The sequence below is a fragment of the Bidens hawaiensis genome, unplaced genomic scaffold, assembly GCF_021521415.1.
Source record: "Bidens hawaiensis isolate Kalapana, Puna unplaced genomic scaffold, B.hawaiensis_p1.1 tig00015763_1, whole genome shotgun sequence".
Classification (NCBI taxonomy): Eukaryota; Viridiplantae; Streptophyta; class Magnoliopsida; order Asterales; family Asteraceae; genus Bidens; species Bidens hawaiensis.
This window is the reverse complement of record NW_027492405.1, coordinates 198,807-213,339: the sequence shown is the minus strand read 5'-3', so window position 1 is coordinate 213,339 and position 14,533 is coordinate 198,807. Positions and strand designations below refer to the sequence as shown.

Sequence of the window (14,533 nt, the reverse complement as noted above, 5' to 3'; positions counted from 1 at the left end):
ATATATAAGCAAAATACAAAATACCAAGAGTTTAAAACAATGTTAGTCTACAAAAACTGAAAAGGTATTTTAAAACATAAAAAACATTGTCTTAAATATAAAAAAAAAAGCTTCATTATTTTATAGCAACAAAACATCCAAAATAACATGAAACCATTATAGGTTTGTATAGCAGCGACCGTTAGATATTTTGGTCGTATTTACATGTATATTTCCTTAAAGGTGGTTATCTAGATTTGATGCATATGAACATGTAACACCGCATGGCCAACAATAAAAATTACCGCTATTAACATTTGTTTTTTTAGTGAGAAATAGATCGATTCAATAAAAAAAAACATAGGATAGTAAGATCATATAAAAATTAATTTATAAGCTTTTGAGCATGTTACTACTAATACTACCACCATTGTTTTTGGAATATAATAGAAGTTATAATTATAGTCGGAAAGTGAAATATTTTAAAAATCATGAATGATTGTCAAAATTAAAGTGTTAAGTGTAGTTTAAATTAAAAATAAGACGAGTATAAAATTTAAAGCATTCACTTTTTATCTAAAATTATTAAGATTATTATTTTGTATAAGTCATTAAATTGTAAGAAACATGGAATGTTATATTAAAATTTTAAAACAAATGTTGTAAAAGGATATCATTAATAAACATTTCTTTTTGTTAAAATTAAATATTATGGGAAAAAACATGTTAGAATTTTTGGTGCTTTAATGTGATAAAGGAATAAGTTATGGAAGGTTTTAAATGATTTATTTTAATAAAATAATTAAGAATTAAAAACGAAAAGATATGGGTGCCACTTATCAAAATATTAGGTCAATCAAGAGGTGTGTGATTGAACCATCATTTTTATTTATTATAATAGTATATATATATATATATATATATATATATATATGTGTGTGTGTGTGTGTATTGGGTTTGGTCTTATGCCTTACGAAATTAATCCTTTAAAAATGGCAACATACTAAGTACTAACAGAATAGTTGTGCTATTATACCATTTACGTGGTTTTGTTACGTGCTCAGGCTCATTGGTAAGATCACTCGGCTAGTTTTTGTAACTGAAAGATTATTTTAAACCTAGGGACATTAACATTCGGATACATATATTATGGTGAGGTGAAATGTCAAATGTGGTTGAGGGGTGGGGTGAGGTGATGATAAGTAATAGATTTAACTTTTAATCAATAATTTGAAAATTATTAAAAATCAAGTTACATACCTCGTGCTCGCTGAACTAAACCCATGACTGCTTTTTTTTTGCACTCAGTGGTTGACCCAGAAAATTCTCACAGGGGTCAGAAATTTTTTGGGTCGGTACTCAGTTATATAAATATTTTCTTTCGGTCGGTTTGACCGTTCAGGTCGGAACAAATCGATATGTTATTTTTTATTGGTCTGATTTGACCGCTCAGTAGGGTCGATTCGGGTCGGGCCATTTAAAAAAAAGATAACCAAACAAAATATCAAATAACCAAAAAGTTTTCATTGTTTGAAATCTAACCATTACATGCATAATCTACTTTAGCATTCCTAAGTATATATGTCTTTCTCAATGAAACAAATACACTATCGCTTAAATTTTCATAACCATCCGATTATGTAAATCATACTTCACGTGCTTCATCACTGAAAACATCTTTCAACGCTTCCGGTTGCGATGTGTAATACGAGACTAACTTTAATAAACAATCGTACATCAATGCAAATGAATGATGTTTCTTTGTTTGAAACATCAATGGAACAAGACTTGCTAAACCATTCAAGTTTTCAAATCGTTTATCTTCTTTCAAACAAATTAGAATTGGGCTGGGTATTGAACTACAAATTGGGTAGAGTTTCAATGAGTTGGATTTGGGCTTAAAAATTGGATGGATATGTAATGGGTTGGGTATTTAACTATTTAACTTAAAACTGATGTTAAACTAAAGTTTATTTGGAAAAATTATTGATATTACATTTATATAATTATATTTATAAAATTTTATTTTATTTTTTGTTAGGACCGGTTTCAAACTTTCAAGGGGGTGGTTTAAAATTCTACAGGGGTTAGTGTTAAAATTCACATGAACCGGTCAAGATTGTTCACTTATATTAATACTATTTTTTTTACATGGAACGACGGACCCTACTAACATAAGAGTAGGTTCGCCAATGTTTGCACCCCTACGTGACTTTTCCAAGCCTCAACCGCTGAAGTGATGGAGCTTAACGCCCTCTCGTCCTTACCATAACATGCGCACTAAGTCTGAGCGTAGTGGGGCGACATTTGGTGGGTTTTTGGGCGATGTTCGGCTACAACACCGCCCCCTGATGATATGTGGGGTGGTAAGAGGGGGGGGGGGGGCATACTTTTCTTGCCGGTTGGGTTAAAAAGAAAAATATTATTTTATTAAATGAACCAATGGCAACCGTTTGGGGGGGGGGGGATTTTGGGCTACAACACCATTACACCCCTAAAATGAAATAGCCCATTTGCTAACGTGGCATCACGTGTCAAAAATCCTCCTTATTTTGTAGCCATCCACTACACATAGCCTAAAAACCTTACAAAAAATAACATGTCTTGATAATTGTAGGGTGCATAATTAAACAATAATCATGTAACAAAATGTCTCTAAAATGCGAAGCCCCAGATGATGGAATGTCTTGATTGTATAAGTACACGTGTGTATGTCCATTACGTTACATACATATTTCTTCAAGTTAATGAAATTGGTTATATGTGTGCGTGTGCATGTGCACGTATAGTATACTACAGATGCATGTGTACGTAAAGAGTGCATGTGCACGATAAGAGTCCATATGGATAGCGCATGTGAGGGTGACAAGACCTTTATCCAATGGAAATGAAACTAAAGGTTCCAACGCACGTGATGGGACTCGTGTTGCGCAATAGTGATTAAGGTAAAGATTCTGGTATGTGAGTCGACATATGTTGTACATGTAACCACATTAGGTCAAGTGTAGTGGGGTGTTTTGGGTGTCTCAAAGCACTCCAACACTACCTCCTAGGCAGTGGCGGATCTCCAACATTTAGTATGCATGGATCGAAAGTCACGAGACCTAAATTTTTTTCCCTACTTTTAACGTTCGGGTCGGTAATCTGGTTCGGGTCCGGTCAAATAATAAAAACTATATATTCATCATATAACTAAAACGCCAATTCAGTCATTCAACTTATGATTCTTACACATAAAATACCAATTTTTCAACAAATAAAGACGAGACGCGAGAGGAAAGATGAGTGCCTCAAGTTCACCTTGAATTACCGAATTCACATAATCAAAACACAAATATTCCTAATTCATGAAAGGATACCAAATTCAAGCATCAAATATTCTAATAATAAAACCTTAACATACCAATCGAAAAGAAAAAAACTACCGTCGAATTTGTTGGTGCCTAATGTCTTAATTGTGATTCGTGAGCACTCGTGACTCGACCCTGGTCTAGTGCTATGAGTATTCAAAAAACGGTTGAAAGATGAATTGAGATGGTTTAGAGATGGTCGCAAGGGTTTAAGGATGAATCAAGATGATTTTGGGATGGAATGATATAGTGTTTGACATGGATGAAAGAGTGCGTGAAAAAGTGATGAAAAATGATTAAGGTAGCAGGATTGTCTAGGGACCATTGCCACTACCCTTAAAGGAACTCTATTTTACAATGCATCGATCTGGATCGATCGGTCGAAAACCGTAACGCACGTATACATAAAATAGAAAAACTGGCTTTTGATATTAATAAAACATCTTCCCATGGTTTAAAAACAAATACAATACATTGACTTGGTCTTATTAGTTATTACAACTAAATAAAAAAACAAACAAGCATACATATCAAAGACAACTGATCGGTCATATGCACATGACATGTGTCTGACATTTGAAACCTTTTTCAAACCGAAGGCTGAGAGCCTTTGTGAAAGAAAGAGAGTCTATCATCAGCCAATCTGGTTTTGTAGGTGCATGATTTGTACTCAAACCAAGTGAACTCATGATACAAGCTTTCTTCACCCGCTTCCATGAGTGACCCCAACGGTGCAATCTTCTCCATCAATGGCGGACCTCCAAAGTATATCATTGAAACCCTTGACTTCAATCTGTCTGTTACCACTCTATGTCTTACACTTTTGAACCTTCCATTTGTCATCACCTTCATTCAAATCAACAATACTTCAACAAAATATTAAGACTCAAAGAGAAAGAGACTGAAATAATATTATTTAATGAATAGGAGAACCTGATACATATATATAGGAAATAATTCACATATCTAAAATATAACTTGGTTCGCGAGCTTTATATAACTAAACCCTGACTTAAATTGGGTAAACCACATTTTGACCAGCAATTTGACTTTCTATGGCCAGAACGACAGCTCGGATATTGCTTAAACTACATTTCCGAACAATAATTTTCACTCTTTTGGTCAAAATGATCATCTTAGTTTTTTGTGGACGGCCATTTGATGGTGTGAAATAGATATGGGTGGCTACAGCATGACACTTAATATTTTGAAAAGAACCACTAATCACCTGTAACATGTCATCGACATTGATAAAGAAAGAAGTCCGGTCAGGTGGGACCGGAACCCATGTCCCATCAGGCAGACAGATTTGCAAGCCAGATGTGGTGTTAGATCTTCCAATTGATATAAGATGTGGGTCCGTGTGTTCACCGAAGCCAATACAGTTCGTGCCATTGCTCGAGGCTTGATAGTCAGGGTTAGAGCTAGGGTCCGGGCAGGGTGGATAGTGGTTTAGCCTGAAGACAGTGTCAGCCTTCTCATCACTTAACATCCTGATTAACACTCTCTTGGGTTCTATTTTCAAGCCCTCTGCCAGTAACTCAAGTATGTTACACCCTAGTTTTCTCACTGCTTCCACATATTCTTTTGCTAGTGACCTTTACAACATGCAACATCAAACATTAGCTTTAGAGAATAACTACTTAGTTTCATTTAAACAATATAATTTTCAGAACTCGACAGTGATTGATATGCTGTCTGGGGAAATGAAGTAATGGTTAATTAATAACATCCTAGAAAACAGCTAAAGGAGTCTTGAATTTTCACTTGACAAGTATATATTTGCTCAAGGGGGTCCTAGTGTATCATCCCAATTCCCAAAGTTGTAATTTTAAATATTTAATATATATTTAACTATACATATTATTCTTTTTCACTAAATATACGCATTTACATGATCTAATCACGATGACGTATTTATCATGCATGGTTAAGTTTCATCACCAAACTACAAGTACCTCAAGAATGAATTGATAAACAATAAACGAAAACACACAAAACTCAAAACCCTTAGTAAACATATATATAGATTCGCAAAAATTTGGAGAGCAAGAAAAGTAATAAAACCCTAACAACACCTTAAACCCATAAACGCAAATAGTATATATGGTTCTCGTAGTTGTTTTCTTGTAGAATAATTATAATGAATTCAATAGACGTACATGACTATAGAATGACATTTTTAACAACAAAATTTCACCTTTACTTTATCCAAGAATTTGAAACCACAACCTCATATTTACAATGGAGGGACACCATACAACTAGATCATGGGTAAAATGATAGAAAGAAATGAAAGAAATCTTAATCTTACGAAAAGATTTTGCTGTTCGTAGGGAAATGGTCGGAAGTAAAGAGAAGATATTCAATCAAGCCGACATCTCCATTCCTTCCGATTTTGTTGGTACAATACCCTAATGGATTTGGAGAGCAATACTTGTTCTTCTCGTACTGGCTCATGTTGAAGAACTCCATGGTTTCGTTTTCAAGTTCCGACACGAGCCAAAGTGGCACACCATGGTTTATGACCTTAAAGAAACCATAATCTTGGCAGGCTTTGACCATGAGGTTCTTGGCATCAATAGGGCATGAGAGGTCAATTACCGGGATGCCTTTAAAGTCAGTACTTTTGTTCCATTTGTTGGCTAGATTGATGGGCTTGTTTTGGTCTTGTGATAGCATCACCATGTTGATGGTTTGGTGCCAACAGAAAGGGGAACCGTCTGCCTATTTATATACGTTAAGGATCATATTTAATTAATATCTATATTGTGTGTAGCATATGATCATATCTGTGTGCGTATACACGTGTAAAAGATAAAACATTTTAGCTGTTTTATCTCTGCGTTGCTTGGGCGTAATACATTATATGATGAACTATTACGAATTTGCATGTTATAATTTTGAGTAAACTAAGGTTTTTTTCTCTTTGGTTTGTCCGAATCTTTGTTTTTAGTCAAATAGTTTCAAATTTGCGATTTTAGTCTCTATGGTTTCATTTTACTTACAATTAAACCCGAATTCACTATTCCTGTTAAGTCTAGTCGTTAAATCCATCAGCGCGTCCTTCACGTAAGGGGCCGTTTTGTCATTTTTCTACCTTAATAAACCCCATTCCTAATTTGCAAGCCCCCCATGTGAGGGGCTGGGGTGTATTTTGAGAAGAAAAGGACAAAATTGCCCCTCACGTGAAGCGCACGCTGATGAGTTTAACAACCAGACTTAACGGGATTAGTGAATTCAGGTTTAATTGCAAGTGGAATGAAACCACAGGGACGAAAACCACAAATTTAAAACTATTGAACTAAACCGTATACTTGAACAAACCATAAGGATAAGAACTGCATTTCACTCTATAATTTTAATTGGTGTAGCTTGAATTTGTCATAGAGATTAGGGTTGTCTCTGAAATTTAGAATGCCTCATACGTGTGAAAGAAAAATGGGTTCTCATATATAAATTTCTTAAGGAATAAGGAATATCCTTGGTAATTGTGATAACGTACAATAAATAAATTCCTGTTGTGGATTTAAGTTAGTGTTGAATAATGAATTACCCTAAAACGAAAGGCATTGAATTTGATTTTAATGTCTTTTCAAAAACATATCTATGACACCTCTAAAAATATAAGATTATTGTGTAAGCAGTTAGACTACGTGTTATCATCACGCCAGGCCAGGGGCCTGAATGATATACCAGATCAGCCAAAACCGCGCCGGATCACCGTAACACACCGGCGTTATCAATGGCGCAGGGCCACGCCCGGAGTTCTGTCTATGGCGCGGGGAAGAAGAGAATCTGTGTGTAGGCCACCTTTTGATAAAAACAAGAGTAAATCTCATCCGTTGAAGAAGCACCTTAAATTAGAACCATTGGATCATGGTGTAGGAAACAAACAAAAGCAAATGCAATGATGCTTTTTCTTAACATTACAAATAAAAAATAAATAAATAATAATAACATTAATAAGTAATAATAATAACAATATCTATAAATCTATCACGTTTCAATATGAAAAAACCAAAATAATAATAATAATAATAAAAAATTTAAACACTCTTTAAACCCCATATTCACAGCACCACTACAAAATATTATTTTTCTTTTAAAGTTTTGTATTTTTCATTTCTATACTTTATAATAAATATGGTTTAACATCGTGATTATTGACCCTGTTCGAGTTCAACACGTACGAATAATACGCGGCCGGTGGTTGTAATTTACACGATTCACAAACGACATGGGTATCCAATACACAAACCCCTCTGCAACTGTTATTTCCATTTAATAGTGTTTAATTACTTTGTTAATGTATAAAGTAAAATAATTAAATTATAATTAAGTGACAATTAAATAATGATTACTTAATCATATCAACAAGGCCCCCAACCAAGCCCTTCCATTACACCCTTTTTGGGTATTTATAGGTAAGAAAAAAGTGTGCCTACGTGTCACATACGTGGCATCACTTTTTTTCATTCAAGGACCCCAACAAAGTCCCCACAACACATAGCCTTAGATAACGAATACTATGGCTTGTACATGGGTCAGTTTGGAGTGGTTTTTAGTCAAACCCATAATCATAATTGATATGTCGGTTAATGCATAACCTTAACCGTAATCGATCCGTTATAGCAATTTTGATTAATTGGTTTTGAAAGTTATAGTGAGTCGGTTTTGGGTCGGTTAACCGCAATCAGAAAATGTAATTGATCCTAAAAGGTTGGTACACGATATTTAGAAAAACGACGTAACATAACAAGCTATATAATCCATCATATTAATACAAAATATTAGAAAAAGGGCATTATAAAATACAATAATGAAATTCAAGTTAATTCGATTATGAACATCAAACCAAAAACATCCAAATGGGATAATTGGAATGTTTGGTGGAAATTAATCTAAAACATATTGTCGGTTCTTTAACCGAAACCGACCCACTGGCTATGCCGGTTATCGGTTAAAATCGGTTCGGTCATGTCAACTATGGTTCGGTTAACGGTTATAGCCGTTAATACCTTTGCTCGATAATTATCTCTCAAAATTAGTCATCGATTTTATTTAATTAATTAAGTTCTATGGTAAGCTCTACCGAGTGCCCGATTTGTGATAGGGATGAGGAATCGGCTGATCATATTCTCTTTTTATGTGAAGAAGCTCAAGCGGTGTGGTGTTTGATTTCCCAATGGTGCAAGGTACCTCCGATTTATGCTTTTAGTGTTCAAGATTTGGTGGAGCTTCATAGGTACATGTCGGTTCCAAAGGTTAAAGCAAAAGCTTTTCATGCTATATGCCTAATTACAATGTGGTGCCTTTGGAAGAAACAGAATGATATGGTCCACAACGGGGCTCCGGTTCATGTTCAAGGCCTATACGAAGAGATTAAATCGCTAAGTTATCTTTGGATCAAGCATAGATCCAAAAAAGAGAGTTAACTTGGGAGGATTAGTGCAGGTTTCGGTTATAATTCTTTCTTTATGTTGCATGTTTTTGCTTTTGGTGGTGAGGCCTAGTTTGTATTTTCTTTCTATGCCTCCGGTCTTGTTGGTTGTATTTGACGGTTCTAGCATCTTGCTAGTTATAATAAAAATTTTGTTGGTCGTTAAAAAAAAGTTATCCTAATTTATACCATTTAATAGTAAAACGAAAATGAGTCATACATCTTTAATATGGAAAACTAATATCCTCTTTGTTATTTAATAGGGATATCTTAATCATGTACTGATGTACACGTGTTTATATATCATTCTGATTCGTAACTTCGATGCAAACTTCTATGAAATTGGTTATATGTGCACGTGTATGTGTATATGTATTTGTGTATGTACATGTGCTACTTTCTTGGCCTAAAATTAACACCTCTTTTATGTGTCATGCAAACATATTAATATATTGTTTGCAATAATACGAGGCCATATGGATGGGGCATGCATACCGTGTGGTCACTAAACAATACTCCAATGGAAATGAAGCTCGATGTTCCAATTCACGTGGCCCGACTGTTGTTGCAATGCGTATGGAGTTTAAGATTCTCTGATATGCCAATTAGTTTAATAATTAACTTGAAATACGTTTTCTAGGAACCGAATAGTGAACTTATTACAATCCATAACTTATTAAAAAAAATGCTAAAAAGAGAGCACATATTAAAATGATTGGGATTGACTATAAGAATCGGGTTCAAATAAAAATTTTAATTTTCTTAAGAAGGCTAGAAAGAAAGATAGTTTAGTCTGCTACTTTAATATTAAAACCTATTTACATTAACCTTAAAAACCCACTTACATAAAATCCACCTACATTTTCACTCATCTCCTACAACCACCGCACACCGCTACCACAACCGTCACCAACGCCACCACCTTGCCGGAAAAGTCTCTGGAAATTTTGCCGGAAAATTTTGCCAGAAGCGTTGTCGGAAAGTCATCGGAAAACAACCCCCGGAAAATTTCGTGTAAAAAATCGCCAAAAAATTCACCGAAAAACAGTTATCGGAAAACGGCCGCAGAAAAAAAGCACAATGGAAAACACAATGAAAAACACTATGAAAAAAACACAATGGAGAAAACACTATAAATAAAAACACAATGATAAAAACAATTGTATGACACAATGTAAAAAACACAATGGAAAACAACACTATTAAAAAACACAATGAAAAATACAATTGTATAACACAATTTTGTAAAACACAATTTTGGTAAAACACAATTTGTAAAAAACCCACTAACTATTTTTTTTAATTTTTATATAACAATATGGTACTTATATAAAATATAAAAAAACACTCGTTATTATAGTGATTTTGTTTTTCAAGAAAAAAAATGTCGTAAAAAAAGGTATGGACCTTTTAAAATGATGGGGGGAATTTGGCATGTGCCTTGCATGTGGGAAGAGAAAGTCAACAAACTCTATTATGTCCTTCCCCTTGTTTCATACTTGATTTTCTCCCTGAACTAATCCCAATCAACCATATCAAAATTCAATGAACTAGATTACTCCTTATCCTTCCTACAAAAAACTATACTTTCTATTAACCTAACCCTATAAGGGAGAGATATTTTGAGAACCTTGTTGAGTTTTAAGAACTTAATAACTCCATTCTTGACCACATGTTTACTTAAATAAATTAGATTATGCGGTTGAGATTAAATGTGATTAAAAAATTAAATTATGAGAGAATAAAGATGTACAGTGATTACACAAATTTAAACGTCCGTTACATATATGCAATAAGTCGACTCGGTGCGTTAAAAACTCTGTAATTTTTTTATGTATATGTAACCTACATATATTACGTATGTGTAAAAAAAATTCAAAAAAAATGTTACGTTGAGTTCTTAAAACTCAAAGTGGTTTTCATTTGAAATCTCCCCCCCCCCCCCCACACACACACATAGGGTTTGAATCAAACACATATAAGATACTTAATGTGAGTTGAAGTTTCTATAAAGTGTTTTTACAAGATGTTAAAAAAATGTAATTAATTGTATACGTTTCCTATAATAAATTAACTACACAAAGACTCATGTACCCTTTTATGTAAATCATTAAACATTCTATTTCCAGATTATTATAAAATTGCCATTAGTGTTATCTACCATTGATTACACATAATCAACGGTCTAGATTTATTTCTCGTAATTCTCACACTAATATGGCTTCTCTCCTGAACCGTCCCATATATATATATATAATTAACGTGCTAATTATGAGAATGAAATAGAGTAATTTTACTCTATGATGCAATTACATAATAACTTTACTTGATTCTCACAATTCACACGTTAATTTCATATGTGTTTGATTCAAACCCATATGAAATTAACGTGTGAATTGTGAGAATCAAATAAAGTAATTATGTAATTGCATCATAGAGTAAAATTACTCTATTTCATTCTCATAATTAGCACGTTAATTTTATATATATATATATATATATATATATATATATATATATATGGGACGGTTCAGGAGAGAAGCCATATTAGTGTGAGAATTACGAGAAATAAATCTAGACCGTTGATTATGTGTAATCAATGGTAGATAACACTAATGGCAATTTTATAATAAACTGGAAATAGAATGTTTAATGATTTACATAAAAGGGTACATGAGTCTTTGTGTAGTTAATTTATTATAGGAAACGTATACAATTAATTACATTTTTTTAACATCTTGTAAAAACACTTTATAGAAACTTCAACTCACATTAAAGTATCTTTTTTTCACTTTCTTTCATGAATTTCTATTTAATTCCTTAATATTATCTACTTTGAGACATATAAAATTAATTATATATAATTAGCTCGCCCTTTGAGTAGTTTGATTTAATAAACTTAAATTATTGAAAAATTCAATAAATTATTTAAAAAATGTTTAAGTTGATTTAAGATACTTTTATTATCTCAAGATGCACTCATGGTCTTATGAAATTTCCTACATATATAAGAATGTTTAAGCTTTATGAAAATTCTATCATACACATATTTGACTTTCAACCTACACTGTGTAGGAAACATGGAAACTTTGTAGGAAACATTTTACATTGTGTGTGCATTTTTTAATTTAGTAATAAAAAATGGATTTTGTGTAAAAAATGTTCTACTTCGTAGGAAAGAATTATAATGCTTATGTAGTTTATTTAAAAGTTATTAAAGATAATGACCCTATATAAATGTTAGTAAAGCCAATGATCATACACAAATGTGTAAGTTGACTATGTAGGTACTAAACATAACTATATTTGTGCAATTTTCAATTATATTATGTAGGATATATATTTCATGTGTAAGGATCCACGATGACTACTTGTAGATGGAATAAATTAGTTGTGTAGATATAATATCACACCCCAACCTAAGGTGGAAATGCCGGGGCGCGAACTGATTGTTCACAGCTCAAAGGTACTATCATAAATAAAAATATGACAATATCTCTTAAATTAATTATTTCAAATAAAGGTGCACAAATATTCAAACATGTCAATAACAATTCCAAACAAATAACATTTAAATATTCTTCATTTTATTTTCTAAGGTCTTTCTATGCGTTTTTCACCTTAGCTTCAAATCAATTGTTAACATGCATTGCGTAGAAAATAAAGAGATTTGTCAACAGCACATGTTGAATGAGATGATCACCAGTTTTCATGTATAATAATAATAATATATAGATAATATATAATAAATGATAAATGCGCAAACAAAAATATGTGAATAATAGTCAATTAAACCATAATTGACCGTTGCCTAGCGAATCGGGCATTGGCTACTATGACTAACATACAAAAGTGGTTGTCGGTTGACCATGCCTCACGAACACAGGCTATGGATACTAAGACGGTGTATGATCATACTAGCATGCTTGAATTCTGATGGACCTCTCCGAATATGATAGAATATAAACATTCAAACAAATAGCAATTAGCATTTAATTGAAATACACACAATAATTATGTTTGCGAGTTTGTATATATATATATATATATATATATATATATATATAAGATATAAAATATGAATAGATACGCATATGTCCCCAAAATGTTTAAAAACAGTAAAATAAAAAGGAGAATGATATCTCACCTTATTGCGTAGGCAAGCGAATAAAAATAACAATAAACGTAAATAATTAAGCGAATTGTCCTCTAACGCGTCGAACGAAGTGAGTCAATTAAACCTGAAACTTTGAGATTAATAAACATAAGTAAAACCGAAAACATTTCTGCTGGAATCACCTCCAAACAGATGTCTAGAACTCCGGTTATGAGAATTTAAACGTTTAAGCGAGCTGGTACTGAGCAGAATCCGAACAGCGAGTCGGAAGTCAGGTTATGGTTAGCAGCCTTAAAATCTCGAAACAAAAATAAAAGTCTTCTGACCGAAAGCCGGTTCTGACCAGAAACATACAAAATTGATTGGTCAAATACCCATAACTCTCAGAAATTAATTGAGGTTTACTGAATAAGGAATACATATAAATAATTTATTACAAATTATCCAAAAAGTGTATGAATCAACCGAAAAGTGAAGCCAAAGGTTGAAGTAAAAGTCAAACACCAAAGCTTGTTTATTCGAGTATTATGACAAAAACGAAGAAGAATATTGAGGCTGAAGGTAGGTGACGGCTGGAGATGCATATTTAGGGTTTAGGGAAGTTTGTGGCAAGTAAAATAAGCCTTGTTTATATAATATATGCAAGTATGAATCAAATTTGGTTAATTTACTCGTTTAAGAAACCGAATAAAGTTTTAATGATCAAATCAACTATATATTTACCCAAAATTCGTTTTTGAGGAAGGGGTAATGCATGTGGACAAGTACTTAGTATAATTTAGTTTTCTTGGAGCTTAAATCACGTGATTCGGTCCAAAAATAAACGGTTTAGTATCAAAAACGAACTAGGAAACAAAATAATCAATAGGATCTGCACAGACGTGCCATAGCGCCGCGCAACCACCCTCTCCTCCCTTGGCCGCGCCGTGCTGCAGGCCCAGGGGGGAAGGTTTTTGTCATTTGGCAGTTTTGGTCCTTGAACTTTCATAAAAGGCTAATGTTTTATTATTTAAGAGTTTAAGCAAGAAATGAACAACTTTGAAAACATAAAGGATACAAAAATGAAAATACACTCTTAGATACTTATAAATGTTTGATTTTATTTACAATAAAAATCCAAATAACGTTCCCAAATCGAGTTAAATGTAAACGAATACGAGTATGAAAAATCTGAGATGTTACACATAAGGTAGTTTACTTTGGTGTGTAGGTAGTAAATATGAAACTGTGTAGGAATGATTTTTAATTTTTAATGTTTAGGAAAGCTTATTTGTTGTGTAAGATGTCGTATTAATAATTAAAGTCATTGTTTAGTTTGTTGGATGTGTAGGATGTCATGTTAAAGTGTATGAATAATATCACGCTTTGTAGTGGATGACATATACGGAGACATTCGTGAGGGAAATAAATTAGGATCGTGGTTTAGGAGAGGATCGAGTATTGTTCATTTTTACCTATTAAAAATACTAGTTCAGTATTATTTATTTATTTATTTTTGCCTATTTCATTTAATAGTTTCCACATTTTTTACACGTTTAATGCTATTTCATTATGTTAAGTAATGAAATTCGATTGTTTGTTTATATGAAATTGGTGATTTAATAGTAAACACATATATTATTATCTCCATATAATGTGAGCAGA

The 14,533-nt window shown here is 32.9% G+C and overlaps 1 protein-coding gene and 1 pseudogene across 1 annotated transcript; one reads left to right on the top strand and one right to left on the bottom strand.

The window, feature by feature from the left end:
• Positions 1-3,917: 3,917 nt before the first annotated feature.
• LOC143549702 (gibberellin 2-beta-dioxygenase pseudogene) lies at positions 3,918-6,062 on the bottom strand (annotated as a pseudogene).
• Positions 6,063-8,410: 2,348 nt separating this feature from the next.
• LOC143549701 (uncharacterized) lies at positions 8,411-8,767 on the top strand. The gene has a single exon (XM_077040549.1). The coding sequence runs from the start codon at positions 8,411-8,413 to the stop codon at positions 8,765-8,767; it is 357 nt and encodes a 118-aa protein (XP_076896664.1).
• The last annotated feature ends 5,766 nt before the right edge of the window (positions 8,768-14,533 follow it).